We start from the raw sequence: 26,457 nt of genomic DNA on the forward strand, positions 1-26,457 counted from the left end.
TTAGGATTCTGCATAAAACACCATCCCATCCCCTCTGCCTGCTCATGCCAGGAGAATCCATAACTGCCTAATGGCCTGAGGCCTGTGCAGGTGATAAGGTGAACAGCCTGTGGGAATGATGGCTGTCCCACTAGGATCTGAACTCAGGTCTGTCTGCAATTTAACCAGTATGCTGAACTGCTAGAGGAAGAGTCAACTGTGCAAGCTTTCATGAACTTTGGATGTTTACAGTTCAACAGGATTGTCCAAGTGTTTCAGAGTCACTAGAGTTGTGACTTTCTCCATTCATTCCCAACCCTGGCTCCTTTTCTGATGCAAACATCTTTTGAAGGAATGCCTTCCAAGTGCTAGGCACCTGTGGGCTGGTGTGCCAATAGACCAAACAATCACAGGAAGCAGTTGTGGAGGGTTTTGGAGCTATTGAGTGGAAGTGAGACAACATCATGTCTGATGACACCAAGTTCCTGGTACTCCCTGCTAGGTAATTGGGTGGGGCACAAAGGTAAATCAGCTGTAAATCTGCAGTCTAATCATCAGCCACCAAAAAATCATTATGCTAGGAGATAAAAAAAAAGAAAGTCGCCAGATAAAAGCACAGGTCTAGCTTTTTGTAACTTTCTCCAGAAGGGAAGAAATTACACCTTTCCTGGGCTCAGGAAGACAGCCCCGGCAACCTGGCTAGGCAGGCAGGCTGCCTCTCGGCCACACAGTTGTGCTTGAACTTAGATGCCTTTCCCAGCCCCAGAGAAAGCCCCCACACGAGCCGAGCCGCAGTCGACGCGGCAGTGTGAGGTGGGGGAGTGCGGAAGGGAAGTCCGGACAGGAGAGTAGAGGAGGCAGGGACAGGAGGCGGGACGATCTGAGGGGGCAGGCCTCGGAGTGAAGTCGGTCAGGAGGCCCAAGACCGGCGGGCGCGGAGACATTTCCTCAGGAGTCAGGCGCTGTGTTCGGGTCCGGGTCCGATTCTCAGTGAACAGGGGTTCATCGTAAGAGGACCTAGGAAAGCGAGACTAGAGAGGCGCGGTGGAGAAAGGCTCTCTGAAAATGGCGGGGATAGGCTTTGGCTGTGAGGGCCGGCGAGTCTGAGGACATCAGCCAGTGAGGACCGCGGGCCTCAGGGCCTGCCCGGTGGGGACACGCAGGCCGGCCTGAGGCAGAGGAAAGGCCCGGAAAGGGCCAGCGGCGAGCCCAGCGCGCGCCAACCGCTGAGACGCCTCGGGAAGGCCCGCCCAGCGCCGCCACGCCCGTTCTCATTGGTGCCTCGTATGTCCCCGCGGATTGGCCACCTCCAGATCCAATAAACCCGGACCTGAGCCCTACTTCCGGTAAGGCTTCTGAAAGCCCTACTTCCGGTAAGGTTTCTCAGGCAAGGCCGGAAGAGTGCGCGTGCGCGCGCGTCCCAAACTACGGCAGCTCGAGGCACCGTGGTGAACGCCCTGGGGCTGGTGGGCGGGAGGTGCAGGGGAGAAGGCGGGACTGAGCGGAGAGGGCGGGACTTTGGCGGGTAGTAAGGAGCGGTGCCTGCGAGGAGTGGAAGAAGGAGACTGGGCGGAACTTAATACAAACATTGAGAGGCGAGAGTTTCGTGGAGAGGGAAGAGGGCTTTGGTGAGCGAGGCCAGGTTCGCGGTCTCTTGGTGGGCATGGTCTGTTGGTAGCGACTAGATCTAGTTCCGAGTGGGCGTGGCCATTATGGGGTGGAGCCTGACACAGAAATATTAGCCTGCTCCCTTGTGCCTGGTTAGCATGGGGCATCGCACTCTATCCTCCGTCCCCGCCCTGTGGGCCTCCATCCCCTGTCCACGCTCTGAGCTGCGCCTGGACTTGGTTCTAGCTTCTGGACAATCCTTCCGGTGAGTGACCTTGCTTAGCCTGAAGTGCAAAGTTGGGTGTGACGGAAAAAATCTCAATGTACGAAAGAGGAAATTGAGGCACAGGGGTGGAGAGCCTGTTACCTTTTTTTTTTTTTTTTTTTTAATGGCCCGTGGTTGTTGTAAGGGTGGGAAAATGTTACCTTTTTTTATAAAGACTTAATAATAAGCCTGTGCAGTGTTGTGAGGATCAAATGAGATAATTGATGTCAAATAAAGCACTTTTACTTTACAATTGATAAATCAGTTTTATATGTGGAAAGGTTGTAGGATGGGAGGGCACCCAAGGTTGCAAAAAGGGAACCTGAGCCCTGTGCCTGGGGTCTCAGGTGGAAGGAGCAAAACCCTGCGCACTGGAGTGGTGTGCTGGCAGACCAGGTATGGACACTGACGCAGACGGAGGAGCAGCTCTACTGCACTGTGTACCGAGGGGGAAAGGGCCAGACTGGCAAGCCCACACCAGAAGAGCTAAAGGCCCTGCGCCAGTACTTCCAGCTGGATGTCAGCCTGGCTCAACTGTATCGCCACTGGAGTTCCAAGGACCCCCACTTCCAAAAAGTAGCTCAGGAATTCCAAGGTGAGTATAGGGATTGGGACAGGGATTGGGTTGGGGTTCTTGTAGTTTGGTTAGGTTACTCAGTTTCACCATCTATAAGTGGGGGATTATATTTCCCTCATAGGATTTTATGAGGATTAAATGAGCTAATATATGTAAAGTGTTTAGAATAGTGCCTGACCCATAGTACTTATTACTATTATGATTGTCCTACTGATCACCATCATGGAGTAACAAGGATAATGAGCACCAAATTCTGGATGTGTGACTTAGGATAGGTGACATCATTCATTCTGTAAATATCACAGACCATCTGCTATGTGACTGGGGATATAGCAGTGAACAAAATGGACACAAATCCCCATCCTCATAGTGCTTACGTTGTGGCTTATCTGTGGAATGGGATGATGACCCAGACCTCGCAAGATGCTATGAGGAATGTTGTTGCTTTCTCTGACAAACTCTGTCCCTCATTCCCCTGGGAGCCTACATGCCTAGGATCTGAGGGTGAGAGGCGGCCACTCCTGACAGCAGGTGCTTCTCTTACCCGTTGCCTTTATGATCTTCAGGTGTTCGACTCCTACAACAGGATCCCATCGAGTGCCTTTTCTCCTTCATCTGTTCCTCCAACAACAACATTGCTCGCATCACTGGCATGGTGGAACGGCTCTGCCAAGCTTTCGGACCTCGGCTCATCCAGCTTGATGATGTCACCTACCATGGCTTCCCCAGCCTGCAGGCCCTGGCTGGTGAGTAGGTGGGTGCCTGGCCCAAGGCTCACTAACAGATTTCAGAGTCTGTTTGGTTCTTCGCTGGTCCCCATCTCCCATCTCAAAGCTTCCTGCCTTCCCAAAGGCTGCCCTCATCCAGAATCATCCTGTCTTGTCCAATCAGCCCCAGACATACCTCACCCTCCCTGTCAGTCCCTGAAATGTCAGCACCTCACTACTCTTGTTTTTTGCCCCATGATGTCAATGCCTCATCAGAAAAACATCCATATGCGGTGTGTAATAGTTTGAGGTTAAATGCATATGCTTGTTGTTGTTGTTTGGGGTTAAATGCATATGCTTGTTGTTGTTGTTGTTTGGGGTTAAATGCATATGCTTGTTGTTGTTGTTGTGGTGTGTGTGTGTGTTTTAATATATTTTTTAATTAATTTGTTACAGAGAGGAAGGGAGAGGGATAGAGAGCTAGAAACATCGATGAGAGAGAAACATCGATCAGTTGCCTCCTGCAAACCCCCCCCACTAGGGATGTGCCCGCAACCAAGGTACATGCCCTTGACCAGAATCGAACCCGGAACCCTTGAGTCTGCAGTCCACCGCTCTATCCACTGAGCCAAACGGGTCAAGGCTATTGTGTGTGTTTTTTAAGAGAAAGTTTATTTAGAAAGTCACAGAGGTAGAAGTGAGCTGTAAAAGAAATGGCATCAGGAAACAAGTTACAAAGGCAAAAGAAGGACCCTTGGAGCTTAGGAGAAAGAGAGGGGCAAGGAAAATGCACCTTGGCAGAAGTGGGTGAGGAAAAGCACAGGCGTGCTCCATAGAGAGAAACCTCTACACACGTGTTCTGGAAAGAGAGTGCCTTAGTCTGAATCCCAACTCTGGCACGAAGTTAGCTTCTCCTTTGTTTCTTCATCTGTGGAAGGTAATAACATTCAGAGTTGTCACAGGAGTTGAGTAAAAGCATACACATACTGCTTTTTTAGATATCTTGTACATTGTTGGGCATATGGGGAATATGCAGAAAATGCAAGTTGCTATCTCTATGGTGAACCCAACAATTTTGTATCCAAGAACACACATTCTTTACAGCAGCCCTGTGAGGCAAGTTTTACAGAAATAAGTATCTCAGTTGGCAGAAGTGAGGACCAAGTCAGGGATAGTGCTTGGGGAATGTATAGTAAGGAGACAGCCTGCCTGGAGAAAAAAAGAATGTTTTTGGTGCTTAGAAACCCAGTCTTTTTTTTTTTGTCTTTTTTTTTTTAATATATTTTATTGATTTTACACAGAGAGGAATTGAGAGGGACAGAGAGTTAGAAACATCGATGAGAGAGAAACATCGACCAGCTGCCTCTTGCACACCCCCCACTGGGGATGTGCCCACAACCAAGGTACATGCCCTTGACCAGAATCGAACCCGGAACCCTTCAGTCCGCAGGCCGACGCTCTATCCACCGAGCCAAACCGGTCCCAGCTAGAAACCCAGTCTTACACCTTAGTTTCCAGCTTAGTATTCATAAGAACTCAAGAAACTCATTCACCCTTTCAGACTTCCCTTAACTTGTTTGTAGGATGGGTATAACAATTCCCATCTAGAAGGGTGAGAGGGAATAAATCATGAAGCGGGTTTAGAGCACAGGAGTTGGTGTTTCAGACCCAGGTGCAGATCCCATCTCCACCGTGTCCCTTCTTCAACAAGTTACTTAATCTTTTCTAAGTCATCATTTTGAAATAGGGAAAACATCTGTGAAATAGGAAAAACAGCCCAGCCAGTGTTGCTCAGTGGTTGGGTGTTGACCAATCAGGAAGTCAGGGTTTGATTCCTGGTCAGAGCACATGCTCAGGTTGTGGGCTCTATCCCCAGTAGGGGTCATGCAGGAGGCAGCCCGATCAATGATTCTCTCTTATCATTGATGTTTCTATCTCTCTCTCTCTCCCTTCCTCTCTGAAATCAATAAAAATATATTTTAGCCGAAACTGGTTTGGCTCAGTGGATAGAGCATCAGCCTGCAGACTGAAAGGTCCCAGGTTTGATTCCAGTCAAGGGCATGTATCTTGGTTGTGGGCACATTCCCAGTAGGGGGTGTGCAGGAGGCAGCTGATTGATGATTCTCTCTCATTGATGTTTCTAACTCTCTATCCTCTCCCTTCCTCTCTAAAAAAATCAATAAAATATTTGAAAAAAAATTTTGAAAAAATACAGTACTATTATCAGGATCCTTGAGAAAAATGAGTGTGATAATGTATCCAAAGCACTTTGTCTGTATTGGATAACCACGACTTGATCATAGAAGCTCTTGCCATTATTATGACTATTATTTTAGATCATGGGTGTGAACAGTCCTTTGGAAAAGTTAAGAAACTCAATTAGGAAGTTCCTCCAGGACAGCAAGCCCTTCTGAGTCCCTGCTCTAGTGCTCAACACAAAATAGATGTTCAGAAAACATTTGTAGAGGGGTAAAACCCAGACCTTAAACCTGTTCTTTGCACATGCAAGTATCCCAGGGTCTCCCAGAGGGTGGTGAGGTGGGAGAGGGGTGCTTGTGAAAGTATTCCTTTGGGGTGGAGGGCTCACCCTAGCCTGAGCATATAAAAGGATTTGAGGATACCTGACCCTGCTCCTTTCCCCATCTCCCTACAGGGCCAGAGGTGGAGACTAAGCTCAGGAAGCTGGGCCTTGGGTACCGTGCCCGCTATGTGAATGCCAGTGCCCGAGCCATCCTTGAAGAGCAGGGGGGATTGCCCTGGCTGCAGCAGCTGCGCAAGGCCCCTTACGAAGAGGCCCACAAGGCCCTCTGCACCCTGCCTGGAGTGGGCACCAAGGTGAGGCCTCAAGGCGGGTAGGAGCTACCCTCAGACCACCCATGTAGAGAGTAACAGAGTAGAAGACAAGACAGGCCTGACAGCTGGGTGCAGAGCAGGAAGGAAAAGCAATACAAGCAGATACTTTATTAGAGAAAATGCAAAAAGGGTATAAAGGACATTGCCCTTTGAGTGCATTTGTAGAAAGGCCATTTGTTCAGGTGCACATATACACGTATACATGAAATTTATATATGTATATTTATATATATACATATATAAATTTCATGAAGGAATCACAGGAAACTTAATAGTGGTTACCTTTGGGAAGATACATAGGAAGGTATTTCTACTTTTTTTTTTTTTTAATATATTTTATTGATTTTTTACAGAGAGGAAGAGAGGGATAGAGGGTTAGAAACATCAGTGAGAGAGAATCATCGACCAGCTGCCTCTTGCACCCACCCCACTGGGGATGTACCCACAACCAATGCCCATGCCCTTGACGGGAATCAAACCTGGGACCTTTCAGTCCACAGGCCGACGCTCTATCCATTGAGCCAAATCGGTTTCAGCGGTATTCCTACTTTTATTCTTCTTGTGAATTATATGTACTTATAAAACTTTTTCTTTAATTTCAACCAGAGGATTGCAAATCTGACATTTATTGAGTTCTTCTGTATACTTCTCTGCAGTTTTGTTTAAAGAACTTTTTTTTTATGGGCTCTGAACTTTAACATTAAGTCCTTGTTCTGATTCTTCCTAGCCATGTAACTTGGGCCAACTCACTTAACCTTTTAGAACCTCATTTTTCTTATCTGCAAAGTGAATATAGTACCAGCGTCTTTCTAGGATATGAGAACTTGGCCTCTGTAGATATTCATGCAGTAGCACTCTCATCTCATCTGTATTTAAAATTATTAATTGGTATATATTGATTGGGAATATAGAAGAAGAATAATCTCAGAGTGGCAGAGGAAGTATAGTTGGCTTTTGGGCTAGAAGCAGGATGCTGCCTGGATCCTGCCATTTCTTTATGTCCGTCACAGGTGGCCGACTGCATCTGCTTGATGGCCCTAGACAAGCCCGAGGCCGTGCCCGTGGATGTCCATGTGTGGCAGATCGCCCAACGTGACTACAGTTGGCATCCCACAACAACCCAGAGCACGGGTCCAAGCCCCCAGGCCAACAAGGAACTAGGTAAGGGAGAGGGAGATGCCAGGGCTGGCAGTTGGCTGAGGTGGTAGACACTTCTCACCTCTCTCCCTAATACCCCACCACTGTGGATGGGGATGTGGGGCCAATTTGTTTTGCCTCACTATCTCTGATTTAGGAAACTTTTTCCGGAGTTTGTGGGGACCTTATGCTGGCTGGGCCCAAGCAGTGAGTATACCTAGGCTTCCTCTCCTCCAGCCCTGACCCCATAGGACTTCTCCCCAAGCCCTGACCCAGGGACTCTTGTACTGCTTCCGCCCTAGGTGACCCTAAAGTATTCTCTACCCTTCATCCCCAGCCCTGTCTCTAGTGGACTTGTCTTGCTCTGGACCTGCTCCCCAGTAATGCCATTTCTCCCCACACTACCACCAGCCCCACCAGTCAGTGTGCCCTGAACCCAGTGTACTCTGTCCTCACATTGACTCTTCCCCTGCCCCCAGGTGCTGTTCAGTGCTGACCTCCGCCAACCCCACCAAAAACCACCAGCAAAGCGCAGAAAGAGATCCACAGGGCTCGAAGTCTAGGTGGGGGGCACAGGACAAAGGGATTCTCCCAACATCTTTTCCCTCCATTCCCTACACTCTCCTCCATCCAGACTCATGTTGGGAAGGGGGCTCCAGGCAACTACCTCAGGGTCCAGACAACCTCAAGCCAAGCAGTTTGCATAACAGTGTGGAGTGGGGGTGGGGGGTTATCTAGGGAGACAAAGCTACCTTTGGTTTTATCCTCTTCCCTTTATTACAAGAAGGAACAATAAAATAGAAACATTTGTATGGAAAATGCAGTGGGGGAGTGGTAGGAAAAGGGGTGGGGTGGGGTTGGGTGGAACTGGGTAACCTCAGTTCAAGGAGAGAAGAGGAGCAGTCTGCCCCCAATCTCTCATACACAGGGGATCCTGACCCTGGATCCAGGGACCTAGAGCTGGGGGGACAGCCCGGGGGTCATTTCCGGACCCGACTCCACACAGCAGTCTCGACAGCAGCAGCCAGCCACTGGCCCTACATGGGGAGAGAACAGACTTGGCTGTAGAAGCAGACACTCCACTCCAGTCTGGGTGCCTCTTCGTGGACCACCCACACGCTTTCACAGAGTCCTGGTCCTCACCTGCAGCTGCTGGTGTCAGCAGCTCCCCATGGCTCGCCGTGGGTCCCTGCCCCTCCTGGCTGGTGCCCAGCTGTAGCTTCCTCATGTGCCGCACCACAGCCGTGGCATTGAAGGCTTGCTGTGGGGAGATGGGGGGAGAAGGGACTTTTCAGAGAATGGGAGATCATGGGGCAGGGTCTGGCGGTGGGATTCTTGCAGTGGTTCTGTTATTTTCAGTTGTTATTCCCTAAAACCACCTAAAATATCTGCAAGGCTTTATTAAATTATATTCAGCCATATTACATATTTACACTCCCATCTACACACATATATAAAAAGTATGTAAACAGATATGTAACTTTTATATAACTCATATTTACATAATAGCAAACACAATATAGCATATTTTAGGCATCATTCTAAACACTTTGCATAGTATTAATTTAATCTTTATAGAAATCTTTGAGGTGAGCACTATTAGTGTCACCATTGTCAAAGGAGGAAACTGAGGCACAGAGAGGTTAAGTAACTTGCCCAGGTGTGTATATATCATTATTTAACACTAGAGGCCCAGTGGATGAAAATTCATGCACTGGAGTGGGGGGTCCCTCAGCCCAGCCTGCCCCCTCACAGTCTGGGAGCCCTCAGGGGTGGGAGACAACCTGGCAATCAGGGAAAGAGGTGTCCCCATCACACCTCTCCCCTGCTGCCACTGCTGGCAGTGCAAGACTTGGGCAGCCCTGGGCGGCTGGGCAGCTGCCATCCAAGGCTTGCCTGTGCCTTGAGCCAGCCCTAGGGGGCTAAGAGGTTGAGAGGACTGGGCACTGCCATCTTGTGGCTATGGGTGCTGCCATCTTTGAGGGCATGACAATCAATTAGTATATTCCCTCCTTATTGGCTTGAGTACCACCATCTTTGTGAGGACATGATGGCCAATTAGCATATTAGATTGGATATTCCCAAGATGTCTCCATAAAACCCTCAAATTCACCATGTCCAAAACCCAAGTAATCCCCCAAAACAAGTATCAAGCCAGCCCTTGGCATCTCTCACGTCAATATCCATTCTACCATCACTTCTTGTCAATTCCACCTCCTAATTGACTCCTGCACCAACTACTGTTCTCTGTTCCTGTTGCCTCTGCTCTGGTCAGTCCTCACTGTCTCTGGCCTGTCTCTCTGCCACATCCTCCTAAGGGTTCTCCAAGCCTTCATTCTATGCCTCTCTCTGCATCCTGAGAGTCCTTTCTAAAGGGCAAATTCCTGCTGAAAGTCCTTCTAGGGCTCCTTAGCATCGTCAGGATCAAGTCAGTGTTCCACTGTGGCACTCGAGACCCTAAGCAGCCTGGCTTCTATCTGCATCTCCAGCCTGGGCCCTACATCTCAGAAGCCCTCACTGCCCCCGAAGTCCTTCTAGTACAGCCATCCTTAGCACTGGCACTTCCTAGAATGTCCATACTGTCTCTTGTCCTTGGCCCTTTATACATTATTCTACTATGGCCTTAGACATTATTCTACTATGCCTGGCTAATTCCTACTCCGCTGAAGGTCTGTAAGGCCATCACCAACTTTATGCCCCTTTCAGGACCCTGTAGGTTGGATTAGATGTCTCCTTAAGAATTATATACTGTTCTCCCTCCAGACTTGGAGGTCAGGGACCTTCACTGGAATAGAGCAGGTGTCAAGGAACATTGAATGAATGAAAGGTTCTTTGGTAAGCATCCTTGAGCAGTTACTGTGTACCCAGCTTGGTGCTAGGTGTTGTGCTAGCTGAGGCATGGTTTCAGGAGGGGAGGAAACCTGGGGAGGCTGGGACCCAGGACTGGGAATGTGGGCTCACCTTCCACTTGCTCTTGGCAAAGTTCTTCTTGATCTGCTCACTCACTGACTGGTGAATATTCTTATCTAGAGCCGTATCTCCTGCAATCCTAGAGTAAGGGTATGTGGAGGGTTATCTGAAGGCAGAGGCAGGCCTGGGGGCCCAGGCCCTTCCCCAGTTCACAGCTCATGGAACTCTCACCATGGGTGCTGCAAGGCCTGCTCACAGGTGAACCTCTTCTCCGGATCCTTCTCCATCAAGTGCCTGATGAAATCTTTGGCTGAACCAAGACAAAAGTAAAGACAGAAAGAACATGGTAGTGCCTATGGACACCCCCAAAACAGAATCCACCCCTCAGGTCTGGCCTGGTATCTAAGCAAGATGAGCGGCTAGATTTGTTCATGCACCGTCACACCCCACCTGTTCTCTTTCTCTAAGCCCTCCCCCACACACCCCAGCATTCCAGCTCTCTCCTTTTTCCCTTAAGAAAAACTTGTTCCTAGAAGATTCTACTCAGTGTATTCACACTGATGTGTAAATGATTGATAATGGTTTCACAGATGGAGACATTTATGTGGTGTTTTAGGCATTAGGATGTCAGTGGGAGGTATTTGCAGAAATACTATGTTTGAAGACTGAATGGATGAATGCCTACAGGTTTCTCAGGTCATGGCCAGGCAGAGGAAAGAGCCTGGGGTTGGTGTCTCAAAGACAGCTCTTAGTCTGGGGCCCAACTGACTTCGGGAAGGCAGTGAGAAGACCCCAAAGCAGATGAGGAAGGCACCAGAGGCAGGGCCCAGAGGAAGAAGGCAAAGCCCCAAATACCAGAGTCAGAGATGTCGTCCCAGTAAGGAGAGTCAAACTCGTACTCGGCCTTCAAAATCTGTTCAAAGAGTTTGGCATCATTCTCGTCATAGAAGGGGGGGTAACCGCAGAGCCTGGGCAGGGAGAAACTCATCCTCATTTTCCATTTTCAGTGTACCCATTGGCTCCGGGGTGGAGCTTCGGGGCAGTCCCAGGCGTTAGGCAAGACCCACCGGAAGGAGTCCCCCCTTTTACAAAGGGGGCTGCGGGAATCTACTCCTCTCTGCCTTGTTCACTCCTGTCCAGTTCCACTTTCTATTCCTTATCATGCCACCATCTTCCCTTGCTCAGGGCCTTTACACTTGCTATTCATGTCTGGCTTGCTTCATTCAGGATGCTATTCATGTCTGGCTTGCTTCATTCAGGATGCCACTCAAATGTCACCTCAGAGAGGCATTCCTGACCTTTTCATCTAAAATGGCATCCATCCCCCCACTCCCCACCATGCTTCATTTTCCTTCATAGTACTTTTTACCACCTGACATTTTATGGATTTATCTACTTGTTATTTACTTGTTTATTTACTTGTCTCCCCTACTACAGTGTCTGCTCCCTGAGGGCAGGCACTTTGTCTGTTTTGTTCTCTGCTAAACACCCAGTGCTTGGTGCAATGTCTGAAACATAGTATCTATTGAATGAAGTAATATTAGTCATTAATTGGTAGACAAAAATGTGGAAGGCATGAAGGAAGAAATTGCAGAGGGGAGGAAGAGAGCAAAGTAGGGGAGAAGAGCACTCTGGAGCCATGCACCCCAATGGCCAAGACCCCACTCACAGGATATAGGCAATGACTCCAATGGACCAGCAATCCACTGCCTTGCTGTAGGGTTTCTGGGCCAGGACCTCAGGGGCTATGGAGGGAAGAGGACATGGTGGTGACAAATTTCTGCCCTGCAGCTCCTGGTTCCTCCCCTGCCCATGGTCCCAGCCCAGGGCCCTCCGTACCCACGTATCCCGGAGTCCCGCAGGCCGTGGAGAGTACACTGCCAGGGTCCTCCATCTTGGAGAGGCCAAAGTCGGAGATCATGATCTTGGAGTCTTCATCCAGGTTGTAGTACAGCAGATTCTCTGGCTTAGAGGGCAGGAGGGAGGGGAAGGGGCAGTCAGCGATGGCCAAGCGCCCCCTCCGAAACAATGGGCCCTCAAAAGCCCTTATGGCTTCACAGCTGCTACCTTAGTTGGAGGGGCAAGAAACTCAAGGAGGTTCTCAAGGAGGTTAAATGTTCTAGAAAGGACAGGACCGTGAAGATGTGAGAGAGAATTTTCCTGTAAAGCTCAGGTATTTACTGTGAAACCCTAAAGAAATAATATTTGAGCACCTACTTGTGTGCCAGATCTTGTGCTAATGCTTGATTTCATTGCATCCTTACCACATTGCTACCAGGCCAGTCTGAATAATCCAACCTTAAAGATGAGGAAACCGATGCCTTGAGAGGATAAGTGACTTTCCTGAGAACCTACAGTTAGGGAGTAACAGGGCCAGGATTCAAACTAGATCTGGCCTTTAGGCTGGAATGAAATGTACTACCCAATGTGAACCTCATCATAATCTTTGAGAATTTGGATTTCAGGAATTTCTATATTTTTTCATTATGTTTTGCTCTCCCATCCAAGTTTTCTACAAAGAGCAAATGGGAATTTTATTATCAGAAAAAGACACAAGCCATTATTTGGACAAAATGACAGTAGAGTTCACCTTTGTGTCCATTTGAGTGTCCAAACTGGAATGGGAGGAGGCAGCTTAGGGCTTACAGGTCCATTTTGCAGATGGGAAGCCAAAGTTCAGCAAAGGGGTGAGTGTTACCCAAGGTCTCACAGTGAGCATGCAGAGCCCCCACCCTGGGTGCCCTAGCTCATCATACCCTCACATCTCACCTTGAGGTCCCTGTGTACAATGCCCAGGTCATGCAGATACTTGACAGCATCCAGCACTTGGAATATAAGACGGCTGGCGTCCCGCTCCGTATAAAAGCCTTTTTCCACAATGCGGTCAAACAGCTCCCCTCCTGACACCCTGAAGCAGGGAACAGGGCAGTCTGACCAAGAGAGCAGGAGAAGCAGGGAGGCTAGGAAGGGGGCAGCAGAGAGAGGTGGGATGAAGGGTTAGAGTCGAGGCCACTCACAGCTGCATGATGAGATAGAGGTGGCCCCCACTCTCATAGATGTCATCCAGGGCAACAATGTTGGGGTGCTTGATCCTGAATGGAGAAATGAGGTGGTTCAGAGCTGAGGACAGCTCAGCCACCTTCCCATCTTCACCTTGAAGGACCACCGCCTGAAATCTGGATAGGATAAACCAAGGATCTGGATCCCAAAAGGAAAAGCTGATTTACCACAAAGGGTTATAATGTATTAGAAGGCAGGAGGGCATAGAGATAAACACTAGACTCTGGCATTGGACACACTTGGGTCCAAACCTGCTTCTACTATGTGCTATTTGGGGACAAGTCTTTTCACCTGACAGTGCTGGTCAACACATGATTTTTAAAAATTTTCTGTGTTGCTAAGTCTGTCAGTCTGCATGATACCAGGGGCTTTATCTTGCTCACTACTGTACCTCCTGCACCTGGTGCAGCTTAGGTTTCCAGGAACATTCACAGAATTGTGTGTAACCTCTCTGAGCTTCAGTTTCTTATCTATATACTAGAGGCCGGATGCATGAAATTCATGCAAGAGTAGGCCTTCACAAGTCCTGGCTGCCTTGGCCCTTGCAGCCCTGGCTTCGTCTGGAAGGTCGCCCAAGTCATTTGGGTGGTCGTTCCACTGTTCAGTCGATTTGCACATTACACTTTTATTATCTATATATATAAAAGCCTAAGTGACCATTATAACCGAACGGCTGGAACGACGAGTCACTATGACGCACAATGACCACCACAGGACAGCTCCTGCATTGAGTGTCTGCCCCCTGGTGGTCAGTGCACTCCCATAACCAATCTCCCTTGGCTGGCTAACATCCCACAGTCCCTCCCCCTGGCCAGCAGGCCCTGGGCTGGGACAGGAAACCAGGGGTGGGTGATGGCAGATGGCCAACCTCCAGTGGCCAACCTCCCTTGGTCCCTCCCCCTGTCCCTCTCCCCATCTAGCAGAGCCTGGTGGCAGTGTGGTGGTGAGAGAAGGAAGAGGTGGGTAGGCAGGGAACCACACAGTGGCGGGGTGCCAATGGGTGGCGTCGGCATCTGGCATCCGTTCCTTCTGCACCTGGCCTGGCGACCATCGCCTCCTCTCCCAACCCCACTGGGGCCTCTGGGCCCTGATTGGTCCAGCCCCTGATCCTAGGAACCCCATCCATGCACAAATTTCATGCTCTGGGCCTCTAGTTACAGATATAAAAGCCTAAGCAACCATTACAACCAAACAGCTGATTGTTATGATGTACTGACCACCAGGCGGCAGATGTTCAACACAGGAGCTGCCCCCTGGTGGTCAGTGTGCTCCCACAGCCAACCTCCTGTGCCCCCCCAACCCTTGGCCAGCTGGCCAACCTCCCATGGTCCCTCCCCTCGAGTGGACACCCTCCCTCAATCCCTCCACCTGGCCAGCCAGCCAGCCGGCCAGCTGGCCCCAATCAGCCCCGATTGCCGCACTGGGCCTCTAGTCTATAATATGAAGCCAATGATAGTACTTCCTTCAGAGACTTAGGGTGAGGATCACATAAGATAATGCAGGTAATATAAATAAGGTGCTTGGCATAGTGCCTGGCACATAGGAAATGCTTTAAAAATATACCAGTGATGGTGACTGAGCTTGGTGGAAGACGGCTCTGCCACAGACTTGCTGTATGACCTTGGACGGACAAGTCCTTTGCCTTCTCTGGGCCTGTTCCTTCACCCCTATTACCAATAGTAGAAAAGATCATTTTGTCCCTGCACAGGATAGTTGGAAAGCTCAGGGAAGGAACTGAAAGTGAAGATTCTTTTAAATTTTTAGTGAGGCAGCAAGTTTCATATCAGCATGAGCAATTCATAGACCAGCTGTTGTTGATTTAGTCAGAAGTTCAGCACACAGGCCTTTTGGAACTTGTTGAGTGGCTTTTTATGTTGGAGAACTTGAGGTAAGTAGCGATAACACCAGTTGAGATATGTGGGTTCAAGCCCTGTTCAAGAGTTGACCTTTAGACCTGATTGAACAGATTAAACCTCTATAAATAAGCAAGGACATCTCAATCTTATCTGTCATGTTAGCTATTGTGCCAGGCACTTGAAATAAAGGGCCACTAATGCTCTCTACAACCTTGACAAGTGGAAATCATTACCCCATTTTATAAGTGAGTAATTTGAGGCTCAGAGAGGTTAAGTGCCCAAAATAGAGGTCAGATAAAGATGGAAAGGGTCAAGCTGGGCAGGGTCAGGCTATAGCTCACGCACTTGTGCAACACAGCAATCTCATTTTCCATGCTGCCCTCCTTGCCTTCCAGAGCCTTCTTGGCGATGCATTTGATGGCCACCAGCTTCTGAGTTCTTTTGTCTTCTGCCAGGATTACCTCTGAGAAGGCCCCACTGCAGGGAAAAGTATTCATGAGACAAGGACCTGGAACCCCAGTTTCCCTCCAACCTTTCCTCCATTTTCTATGGGTTATGTGACCAAGGAGCTGGGATGAGACTCCCCCATAACTCATCTATCCTCAAGTGCCAATTGGAGTCGTCTGTGCCCTGGCCACAGTAATTGTGGTCATGTGATGCAAGCCAGGTTATTGGCACTTTGAGAATGTGGTGCTCTGTCCTGCTAAACTGGTAGAATATAAGCCTAGGAATAATGGTAGTCATCTTCTCACCACTCGGGGAGAACCTGCTTGAGAATGAAGCCAGTACAAAGGAAATCAGAACTGAGAAATAGTCCAAGACAATTTCCTGATAACATAATGTGAGCCCCTGGATCCAGCCATGCCTGGGCTTCTTATGTGCATGATTGATTCCTTTTTCTGCTGAAGCCAATTTGAGTCACAGCTAATTTAATACCCTTTGAAACCTTAAAATACCATCAGCATTACCTGGAAACTGTTTATAAATGCAGAAACTCTGGTCCCATCCCAGACCTACTAACTCAGAATCTGCATTTTAAATAAGATGCTTGAGTGATTTGTATATTCACTGAAGTTTGAGAAGCAATGCTTTACAACAGGCTCATAGAAAGGAATAAACTCAGTTGCACTGGAGTTCACTGATTAAGGAGGGTTTACTAGAGTATTTTTTCTACAACATTTTTAAAAAAATATATTTTATTGATCTTTTACAGAGAGGGATGGAGAGGCAGAAACACCAATGAGAGAGAAACATCGAGCATCTGCCTCCTGCACACCCCTTACCGGGATGTGCCCACAACCAAGATACATGCCCTTGACCGGAAACGAACCTGGGACCTTTCAGTCCGCAGGCCAACACTATCCACTGAGCCAAACTGGTTTTGGCAATTTTTTTCTACAACATTTTTTATAGTAGTCATAGTCAAAGAAAAGCATCTCTCATGGTAAAATCTAGTGATTGTGGTAGTCTCATTGCTGGTTTCCAGCCCTGTTCCTCTCCAACAAACTCTCCATATTGTGGTCAGAGTGACCATCTTGAATTGCAAACCTGCCAAAAAGTCTTAAATGTCTTCCCACGGCCTGTGGGATAAAGTGCAGCCTCCATAGTTTGGCTTTCAAGGCCATGCATGACCTGTTCCCTTCTCTCCTCCAGCCTTTTCCATTTTTCCCAGTCTCTGATGATAAGCTCCACTTGACTCTACTCCTTTCCACAGAAAACATGCCTCTGAGCCTTTGCTTATGCTATTCCTTCTGCTGGGAATGTGCTTCTCTTTCTCGGACAAGTACACTCCTACCCATCTTTTAATACCCAGCTCTAATGCCCCCTTCTCCAGAAAATATTTCCCCAGGCAGAAGCCACTGCTCTCTCTTCGCTCTCCAGAGTCCTCATTCTCTTCTTTAATTGGAGCCCAGCATGCACCCTGTTGGCATTTTCCATGTGCCTGTCTCCCTCACATGTTTGAGATCAACTTGAGGGCAGAGACCGGGTTTGAGTTATTTCTGGACTCCCAGCATGAACAGCAGAGCCATGCCCAGCTGTAGATGCCAGACGTAGGCCAGAACTCCCAGCCCTTGGCAGCAAGTTGAATAAACTGGCTCCTTCATTCTCCCCAATGTCCTTCTCTCCATGGGAACCCAGAGCTATGGCAAGAGCAGCCCCTGTTCTATTCACTGCCAGCCAGAAATAAAAAGCAAAGTATCAGCCATGGCAAAGCTGCCATGGGGCTGGGCTGTAAGAAACAGGAAGTAGTGATCAACTGACCAGAGGAAGCACCACCCTGGACTCGGCCTTCCCAGCCAACCAGGCCAAAAGTGAGGACCTTCCCAACCCCACCCCTCAGCTCAGGGACAGCCCCCATTCTCTCCTGCCTTGAAACTCACGTTCCCAGAACATCACGGAAGTCGTAAATGTCCCTAATGTCCTCCGCCTGCTTCCAGTTTGGGCCTTCCACAGCCCCCGGCATGGCCCACTGCCCCCCGGCCACAGCCAGGGCTCCTAGAAAGGGGAATGGAGGGAAAAGACTCCGTAAGGCCCAGACTTCTATGTCGGAACGTACTGGGAGCCCCATTCTGTCATTCAGGCTGCATCTAGTCATTCTTTGATTCATTGACACAATCATTCAATAAACAATTATTCATTCACTAGTCATTTATTTATTTAGGAAACCCTTATGCCTAGAGGAAAATCCTTCATGTTGCTAGCAAAATTCTTAATTCAACAAAGTCATTCACTCATTCATTCATTTATTCAGCTTACCTCCCAGTTCCTCTCTCTCCAAATCCAAACACTCAAGGGGACCCTGACTTCCCAAAGGACACCAGAGAAGGTCTCAGAACAACTTGTAGAAGCACAAAAGCTGGGAGGAACCCCATTTCCCTAGAACCAGCAATGTCCCAGCCCCACACCGGAATTGCTGGGGTGTCTCCTCTCCCTCCTCCTCATCCCCACTCAGCCTCTCGGAAATCAGGCTTCCGGCAGCCAGGGCTTTCAGCAATATCTCAGCCACAGTTTTAAATAGCTCCTTCTGCATAGTTGCCATGGCAACAGCAGCCACAGCTGGAACTGGCCAGGATTCCTATTTCCCCCTTCCCACCTGACTCCCTATCTGGGTCTCAGCAGCTCAAGAAATGGTCCCACCCAGCCTGTCCCCTCCTGACTTCACCTGACCCTGATCCGGCCTCTGCCTTATTCTGCTGCGATTCTGTCTGCAGGAGAGGATGGGAGTTATTTCTCCATTTATCAGGTGGTGAATGTGGAGTCAGAGGTCCAGTTTCCCAAAGGACTAAGTCTGCTGAGGGCAAAGGCCTTAGAGGGGTCCTTCCTGGGTTGAAAGGCCTGACCTCAGCTGGTCCTTCCAAAATGCAGCCAGATGGGGCCCATACAGCCCCTCAGTCCCATCCCAGGCCCACAAAGGAAGAGGCTGAAGCAGAGCCTGGCGTGCTGTAACCTCAGTGAAGGCCCTTTCCTTCTCTCTCTCCTCTGCAGACTGGGGAAGGTGCCCTGACTACAGACTCCGGTGCGAGATCCCACCTCCTTCCCAGGGGAGCTGGCCAGCCACATCTTCAGGAAATGAGACTTGATGGTAAGCTCTAGAGGCAGAGATTTATTTATTTTAATTTTTTTAGAGGCAGTTTTAAAACTCACCTGGAGGCTAGCACATACAGCCCTCACAGTTTCAAACATGTCCCCGTACCCAGACACACCACACCAAGCCCCACCCACACCTCTAAACCCAAACACCTACCCACAGATCCAGTACACTCCCTGACACCTGATAATATATGCACACCCAGACATCAGCACATATATCCAAACACATGATCCCCAGGCATCCTCACACCTAAACATCCCTCCCACAGATCGCTCTCACACCTTGACACACATCTGTATGTACCTAGATCAGATGATACCCCAAAAAAATTCACTCATACCCTTCACTCTCCAGATCCAATACACTCTAGAAGCTCCAAAACTAGAAACCGAACCCCAATGATTTTCACATAACTTCAAACGTCCTCAGCACCCAATCATATGCCCCACCCTCCACTTTTACTACCTTTTGAGATACCAGCATGCACAACACCCGGACACATATCCGCAAGAGAGACAGTGATTACCAGACATCCCCACCCATAAGGACACACACACCAACACCTGCAACTCTGCATCTGATCCGCATGCCTGTGCTAAGACATAAGCACATCCCAACACAGCCCCACACAGCTCTACCTCCAAATGCCCAGTCCTTCCACATTCAGGCCCAGCTGCTTGTACACACGTACACACACACACACACACACACACACACACACACACTCCCCACCTTCCGCTATTATCCATTCAATTCCCCACCGGCCCTCCTGGCACCTGCTGATCCTAGGGCAGAGGTAGTGGGGAAAAGGCCCACCCAGCCCTGCCCACGCAGAATCCAGCCAGCTTCGACACCCCCTCTCCTCCTTGGGGGAGGGCGTCCAGAGGCTGCAGGGTCCGGCCGCCCCTCCTAGGTGCCCGGGGTTGAAGGCGGGACGTCCCCCCTCTCCAGTACCTGCAGATGCCCCGCCTCGGGGCTGGCTGCGAGGCCCAAGGTGGCAGGCGCCGAGCTCCCGCCAAGGTCCGCAGTTGCTGAGCGCCTGGCCCGCCCGCCTGTTCTCTCGTTGGGACTCAGCTTGGGCTTAGCTGGCTGCCTCCGCCCGCCTGCGGCTCTGATGTCAGCGGAGGCGGAGCCTGCGGCGGAGGGACCAGGGACTAAGAAGCGAGACTCAGCTCCGGGGCTGGGGAAGGGGCGCAGGGTGCGGAGGAGGTGGGGTTGGGGGGGGGAGGGGGGAGGACCCGAGAGGATCTCTAATGCAGGTCAGATCCTCTGCTGGACTCTTCCCGCCCTTCATCTCCGGTAGGACCCCCATTTCACAGAGGGGTCAATGGAGGCCCAAAGAAATGAAGGGTTAAAAAATCAGCAGGTGGTCAGAGGCGAAGCCGGATTTAAACCCAGGTCTGTCTAATGCCAGAGGCTGGCCACTTTCACCCTGCCGTCTCATAGAGTTTCAGACCAGTCTGGGAGCTCCCTTAGGACTCTGTGGCTTCCTTTTCCCTCCCTTCTCCACCAACCCGCTCCTCCACTAGTGCCCAGAAGGGAATTAGCCCTTCACAGGGGCTCAGGAGACTGAGGGGGCGGGGATGGGGCAATAGGGAAAGATTAGGCAATGAAGAGAATCGAGACTGTGGTTGGATGGAACCGCAATTTATAAGTGGGGAAAACAAAGCACGAGGTCCCTCTGAGGCAGAGCTGAAGCCCCAATTCCCTGCACCTGGGTGTGGTGCCCAGAGGGACGGGGCTAGGGAGGAAAGGGGGAGGAGAGGGAGTTAAATCGGGATCCTGAAGGAGGCTAGCCAAAGAGAACCAAAGTGCCACGTGACTGGGCAGGCGCCAGGGGCTGATGGTTGGAGGGGAGGGGGGCACGAATCCGCTCCTGGGGCGGCAGGCAGGCGGCCAAGGGACCTGACCGAGGTCCTCTTGCGCAAGGCCTTCCCTGGGAAGAAAGTTGGTGCGGAGGGAGGAAGGGGGAGCAACTCACAGGAAGCGGGGGCAGACCTGGACTGTGACCAGCCAGGAGAGGCACATTGCTTTGGATCCCCACTCACCTTAATCACGTGCCAGTGCCTCTCCCCCGTCCTGAATTCCTGCATTGTCCAGCAGGAGATGGAGAGAAGATAATGCTTACCTCAACTCAGTTTCAGCGGACTTTTCTTCTTTATTCTCGGGACTGTGTCAGAGGGTGGTCAATCTATTATGCCCAATGTACAAAGGAAGATAGCTAAAATTTCTAAAAAGGCTTTAGAAGTTGGTCCGAAGGTTGCGGGTTATTGTTAAGCTGATTAAAAAGGCTTTAGAGATTGACTTATCTGAGTCTCACTTTACCTCTCTGAGCCTCAGTTTCTTCATCTGGAATATGGGAATTCAGTTTTCCTGAGAATTCTAAGATATTGGATGTGAAGTGCCTGTAGGGACTCAAAATATGAGAGCTATATTTAACTGTAAACTGAAGCTCAGAGAAGGGACCTGATTTGTCCAGAAACAAGAGGCTAAGGGGCAATTTCCCTGCCTCAGATCTCAGTGTTTCCAACTGTCAAGTCCATGGAAAAACACACTTCATGCCCAGGAATGAGCTCCTCATCTCCCCTCCCTTTGCCCACCCCAAATACACACTGAGCTAAGGTTGTCTCACCACAAATTCCTGTTTTCTCTTTAACATTCCCAAGGTGATAAGGTGGCCTCTTCCTTCTGAGGACTTTATAATTTTTATGCTCTGTTAATACATTTTGTCTACTTTTAAGCATGTTTGAGGGCACTTATGTTTTCCTTTTTCTAGCAAACACATTCTGTCTTAAAAAAAAAAAGATTTAAAAATTGACTTGAGAGAGAGGAAGGGGAAAGAGAGAGCTAACAATGGAAAGAAAAACATTGATTGGCTACCACCCGTACACACTCTAACTGGGGATCAAACCCCCAACCTGAGTATGTGCTCTGCCTGGGAATTGAACCCGCTGCCTTTTGGTGTACAGTACTATGCTTCAACCAACTGAGCCACACCAGCCAGAGTAATCTTTTTTTCCTTTAAAAAATATTTTTACTAGCCGAAACCGGTTTGGCTCAGTGTAAAAAATCAGTAAAATATATTTAAAAAAATATTATTTACCAAACAAGTAATATATGATCATTCAAGAAAATTATATAAACTACTAAAAACATACACAAGACCATTTTTTAAAAATGTATTTTTATTGTTTTTTTACAGAAAGGTAGAGAGAGGGATAGAAAGTCAGAAACATTGATGGGAGAGAAACATCCATCAGCTGCCTCCTGTATACTCCCTACTGGGGATGTGCCCGAAACCAAGGTACATGCCCTTGACCGGAATCGAACCCTGGACCTTTCAGTCCGCAGGCTGACACTCTATCCACTGAGATTTTAACAGTAGTAAGCTGACTCATATTTGTGCATTCTCTCATTTGTTTGTCACCTGAGAGATGCGTGATAGGCCTGTTGTGGGGTGTGTAGGAGGCAGCCGATTGATTCTCTCTCATCATTGATGATATTCTCTCTCTCTCTCCACCTTCATCTCTGAAATCAATACAAATATATATATATTTTCACACACACTTTTTTTTAAAAAAAGATAAAACATTCTTTTAATTTCTGTTGCTGGAAACAAACCAAAAAAACCCATACCCTACTCCAAAATTACAGCCAACAGTAAAAGGCAAACTTCAGACTGGGAAATATTTTATAGACAATGGGTTAATATTTCTGTTGAGTAAACAACACATAAAATGGGTTACAAACAGATCAAGAACCCAATAAATAGATGAAACAATAAACAAGGAACAATTCCTATCTCACAAATAATTAAATACAAACTAAAAGAGCTCATAGCCTTTCAAACTTGAAGTTTAAAAAACTGGTAACACTAAAGCCTGGTTTTATTGTGAGCAATGGATACTTCTACATTTCTGGTGGGAAAATGACTTGTTAAAATATTTTATAAAGTAATTTAATGGGGGGCATTTGCGGGGAGCTGAGTGGGAAAGGTGGAGGAATTGAGGGGAAAAACTTATGGACACAGACAACAGTGTGGTGATTGCAGAGGGGGAGGAAGAAGGTGGAAGAGGGTATGGGGGGGATAAATGATGATGGATGGAGATTTGACTTGAGTGGGTGAACTCACAATACAGTGTACAGAGAGTGTGTTGTAAAATTGTGTTAATTGTGTTAACACAGTTTCACCTCACTACATTAAATAAAAAGGAACAAAAAGGCAATTTGGCAATATGCATCAAAGACTTAAATAATGTCCAGGCCTTTTTGAGCCAGGAATTCCTCTTCTGGGAATCAATTTCAAGAAAATAATTCTGATTAGGACAAAACTATCCGCCTCAAGATGTTTAAAGAAATATTTTTGTGCCAAAACTGGTTTGGCTCAGTGGATAGAGCGTCGGCCTGCGGACTGAGGGGTCCCAGGTTCGATTCCGGTCAAGGGCATGTACCTTGGTTGCGGGCACATCCCCAGTAGGGAGTGTGCGAGAGGCAGCTGATCAATAATTCTATTCTCTGTCCCTCTCTCTTCCTCTCTGTAAAAAATCAATAAAATATATATTTTTTAAAAAAGAAATATTTTTGGTGTGTGTACCAATTTGGTGTTCAATTATTTAAATTATATTTAAACAACAAAGAAATGGAATGGGTTTGAATGTCATAACCATCACATCTTTTCTCTCCTTCTATTGAGACAGTGATGGCACATTAAAAGACATTTGGAATCAAACAGACCTGGGTTCAAGCTTCACTTCCACCCCATATCTGCTGTGGAATCTTGGGTAAATCATTTTACTGTTCTGAGTCTGTTTCTTCACCTATAACATGGCATAATCATACTGGTAAACATATCTACTTTGTAGCACTATTTTGAAAATTAGACAACTTAGAAAGTGCCTTTTACCTAGTAGGCTAGTTAACTTGATGTCACTTGTGTTCCCAGGACATTCCTGGTCCATAGTAGAGCTCAATAAGAAATGGGTCAGAGGAGTTCTCTTCCCCTTTTCTATACATCAGCTGTCCCAGGATAACTGCTTGTAATATTATTTTTTCTTTCATTCTTGAAGCCCTCCATGTTGTAGTTAAGCTCCAAATTTGGAGTTTTCCTTCTGCCTTCAGGTGTCCACTCCTACTTTTTACCCTGTGAGGAGCAACCCATCTTGAGAGACTCAGAGATCCTTCCAGTATTTACCAGATCTCCCTGATCTCTCTTGGCTAATATAGGCATATTTTGGAGCAATGACTCTTGTATTTTTCTCTGATTCTCAACCCATAGTACAGGGGAACCTTGTTTCTCAAACTTAACTCATTCCAGAAGGCTGTTCGAAAACCAAATAATTTTTTCTCATTAGAAATAATGTCAATTGGGTTAATCCATTCTAGACCCTCAAATGATTCTCTATTTTAACTTTCTTATATACAGTACATGTATATTGTGCTGTTCAACCTATAAACACTTTAAAAAAACAAAAAGACATGAAATATAAATGAAAATTTAACAAAAAGGAAAGGAAATGTACAGTAAAAATGAAAATTTAACAATAATTATAAGAAGTAACAAATGCAGAAAAACATGAAAATGTTCATAGTAAAATATTCTGAGATTTTAACAGTAGTAAGCTGACTCATATTTGTGCATTCTCTCATTTGTTTGTCACATAAGAGATGCATGATTGATCATGCAGGTATCAGCATGAAAAGGTTTCCAGGCTGAGAAGCAAATTGTTCAGAAATGAGGTTCCACTGTACCTTTAATTTTGTATGTGGTAGTGCTGGCAGGCCCAGAGAGGGACAGTTAGAATAGGGCCTCTAAGTCTAAGACTTGGCTTACAAAACTGGCTCACCACCAGTTATCTGATCTGTCCCTTCCCCTTTCTGTATCCTAGTTTCCTCGTCTGTAAAATAAGGGTAATAGTATTACCTGTTCTTACATAGGGTTGTTGAGAGGACCAAATGAGAGAATTCAGAGAGGGCTTGGAATCATCCTAGCTTGCTCCCTTGCAGAATCATTCTCCCAGAGTTGTGTTTTAACTACATGCTCTAAGTTTTCATCAGAGGTTGTGAAAAGAAGTCTATTTGCTGTCAAATTTATGGAGAATATTATCAATATACTATTAATAGAAGCTCCATCCATGATATTTGTGAAGGGGATGCGGGGGGAGGAGGGGAGGGCAAGGGAGTGTCCTTCAGCCCAGCCTGCACCCTCTTGACTGCCGGTTTAGGCCTAACAATTGGGACTGCTGGCTCCTAACCACTTGCCTGTCTGCCTGCCTGATCACCCCTTAATTGTTCCCCTGCCAGCCCGATTACCCCCAACTTCCCTCCCCTGCAGGCCTGGTCCCCCCCAACTGCCCTACCCTGCAGGCCATCTTATGATGATGTGGGGGTAGCCATCTTGTGATGATGTGGGAGCATCCATCTTTTGGGTTTTTTTTTTTTTTTTTTTTAATATGTTTTATTGATTTTTTACAGAGAGGAAAATAAAGGGACAGAGAGCTAGAAAAATCGATGAGAGAGAGAGAGACATTGATTAGCTGCCTCTCAACCAAGGTACATGCCCTCGACCGGAATCAAACCTGGGACCCTTCAGTCCACAGGCTGATGCTCTATCCACTGAGCCAAACCCGTTTTGGCAGGAGCATCCATCTTGTGATGATGAGGGGGTGAGGGTCAATTTGCCTATTACCTCTTCATTATATATATGATGACTTCAGTTGAGAAATTTCTCCAGTATAAGAAATTATTGGAATTTTTGCCAGGAAAACTGGGAGATGCCCTTTTCTTTGATATCAAACATTCTGAGGCTGATTCATCCTATTTCCATTTTGGCTTGTTTTCCAGGAAGCTTAGTAATCTGATGCTTAGTAATCCCAATAGGCTTAACTTCATATTGGTATTTTATGAAATTTATTGTACACAGTCTTAATTTTAAGCTTTCTCAACTTCTTTTGAGAGAGGCAGAGAACGAAAGAAAAGAAAGAAAAAGAAAGAGGAAAAAAGGAAGAGAAGGAAGTAGGTATAGTTTGAAAAGTGTGCTTGGCAAGCCATATGCTCACTGTATCAGCTAGAATATAGGTTTGGTTTCCCTAACAGACACCCAAAATAATTGTGGCTTAAATAAAATGAAAGTGTATAACTATCAGGCCATAAGCAGTCCCAGGCTAGGATGAAGACTACAAGATAAGAGGGATCCTGGCTTCTTATCTTTTAAAAAATATATATTTTTTCATTGATTTTGAAGAGGAAGGGAGTGAGAGAGAGAGAGATAGAACATCAGTGATGAGAGAATCATTGATCAGTTGCCTCCTATATGCCCCACACTGGGGACTGAGCCTGCAACTCAGGCATCTGTCCTGACTGGGAATCGAACTGTGACCTCCTGGTTCATAGGTCAATGCTTAACTACTAAGCCACGCTGGCCAGGCATGGCTTCTTATCTTGTTGCTTCACTGATCCAAGAGTTTTGTCTTTGACCACATATTTCAAGATGGCTTCCCACCATGTTTCATGCCAGCCAGGAACGTGGAGGGCACACCTGGGGCACATAATCTCATAGTTACACACATCTCTTTCTCTTACATTCTATTGGTCATAACTTAGTCACATGATCATGATCACACCCAAGTGCAAGAGAAGCTGGGATATTTAGTTTTTCATGAGCATATGTCCAACTAAAAATCAGATTTTGAAGGACATCTACTAGTTTCTGCCATATCCACTGTCTCAGATGTATTTCTTTGCACATAATTGTACTTCTGTCTGCCACAATTTCACTTTCAGTCCCTCAGTCCAGCCTCCATGCTGCTCTCAGAAGTGCTTTCTGATTCAGAGTGCTATTATGGCATTCCCCTACTCACAAACCTCCTCTGGCTCCCTACTACCCAGAAAAGTGATTCCCAAACATTAATATGCAT

General features: G+C 47.6%; 2 protein-coding genes across 16 annotated transcripts; one reads left to right on the forward strand and one right to left on the reverse strand.

The window, feature by feature from the left end:
- The first annotated feature begins 57 nt into the window (after positions 1–57).
- Positions 58–24,621, forward strand: OGG1 (8-oxoguanine DNA glycosylase). 13 transcript variants are annotated; one of them, XM_045579147.1, is made up of 8 exons: positions 58–1,325; positions 1,745–1,852; positions 2,200–2,447; positions 2,996–3,175; positions 5,790–5,971; positions 7,000–7,150; positions 7,284–7,333; positions 7,606–7,747. In XM_045579147.1, exons 2-8 carry the CDS (start codon positions 1,746–1,748, stop codon positions 7,687–7,689), a joined length of 1,002 nt encoding a protein of 333 aa, XP_045435103.1. In that variant the 5' UTR covers positions 58–1,325; position 1,745; the 3' UTR covers positions 7,690–7,747. The 13 variants fall into 13 exon arrangements, 9 of the variants coding, with proteins under 9 accessions (XP_045435103.1, XP_036286939.1, XP_045435104.1 ...); XM_036431046.2 differs by lacking the exon at positions 58–1,325 and adding an exon at positions 1,409–1,427; XM_045579148.1 differs by lacking the exons at positions 58–1,325; positions 7,284–7,333; positions 7,606–7,747 and adding exons at positions 18,439–18,535; positions 23,242–24,612 and having other exon boundaries at positions 1,486–1,852.
- On the reverse strand, positions 7,880–19,654 carry CAMK1 (calcium/calmodulin dependent protein kinase I). Of its 3 annotated transcripts, XM_036431041.2 has the most exons (13): positions 19,499–19,635; positions 19,010–19,048; positions 17,334–17,448; positions 15,298–15,429; positions 13,054–13,128; positions 12,806–12,944; positions 11,876–12,002; positions 11,706–11,781; positions 10,892–11,004; positions 10,268–10,346; positions 10,088–10,175; positions 8,270–8,387; positions 7,880–8,163 (listed from the first exon to the last, which is right to left on the reverse strand). In XM_036431041.2, the coding sequence occupies exons 2-13, from the start codon at positions 19,044–19,046 to the stop codon at positions 8,081–8,083; spliced, it is 1,182 nt and encodes a 393-aa protein (XP_036286934.1). In that variant the 5' UTR covers positions 19,047–19,048; positions 19,499–19,635; the 3' UTR covers positions 7,880–8,080. The 3 variants fall into 3 exon arrangements, with proteins under 3 accessions (XP_036286934.1, XP_036286935.1, XP_045435102.1); XM_036431042.2 differs by lacking the exon at positions 19,010–19,048 and having other exon boundaries at positions 19,499–19,654; XM_045579146.1 differs by lacking the exons at positions 19,010–19,048; positions 19,499–19,635 and adding an exon at positions 18,958–18,976.
- Positions 24,622–26,457: the final 1,836 nt, after the last annotated feature.

Source organism: Pipistrellus kuhlii, unplaced genomic scaffold (genome assembly GCF_014108245.1).
Source record: "Pipistrellus kuhlii isolate mPipKuh1 unplaced genomic scaffold, mPipKuh1.p scaffold_m20_p_11, whole genome shotgun sequence".
NCBI classification, from domain to species: domain Eukaryota; kingdom Metazoa; phylum Chordata; class Mammalia; order Chiroptera; family Vespertilionidae; genus Pipistrellus; species Pipistrellus kuhlii.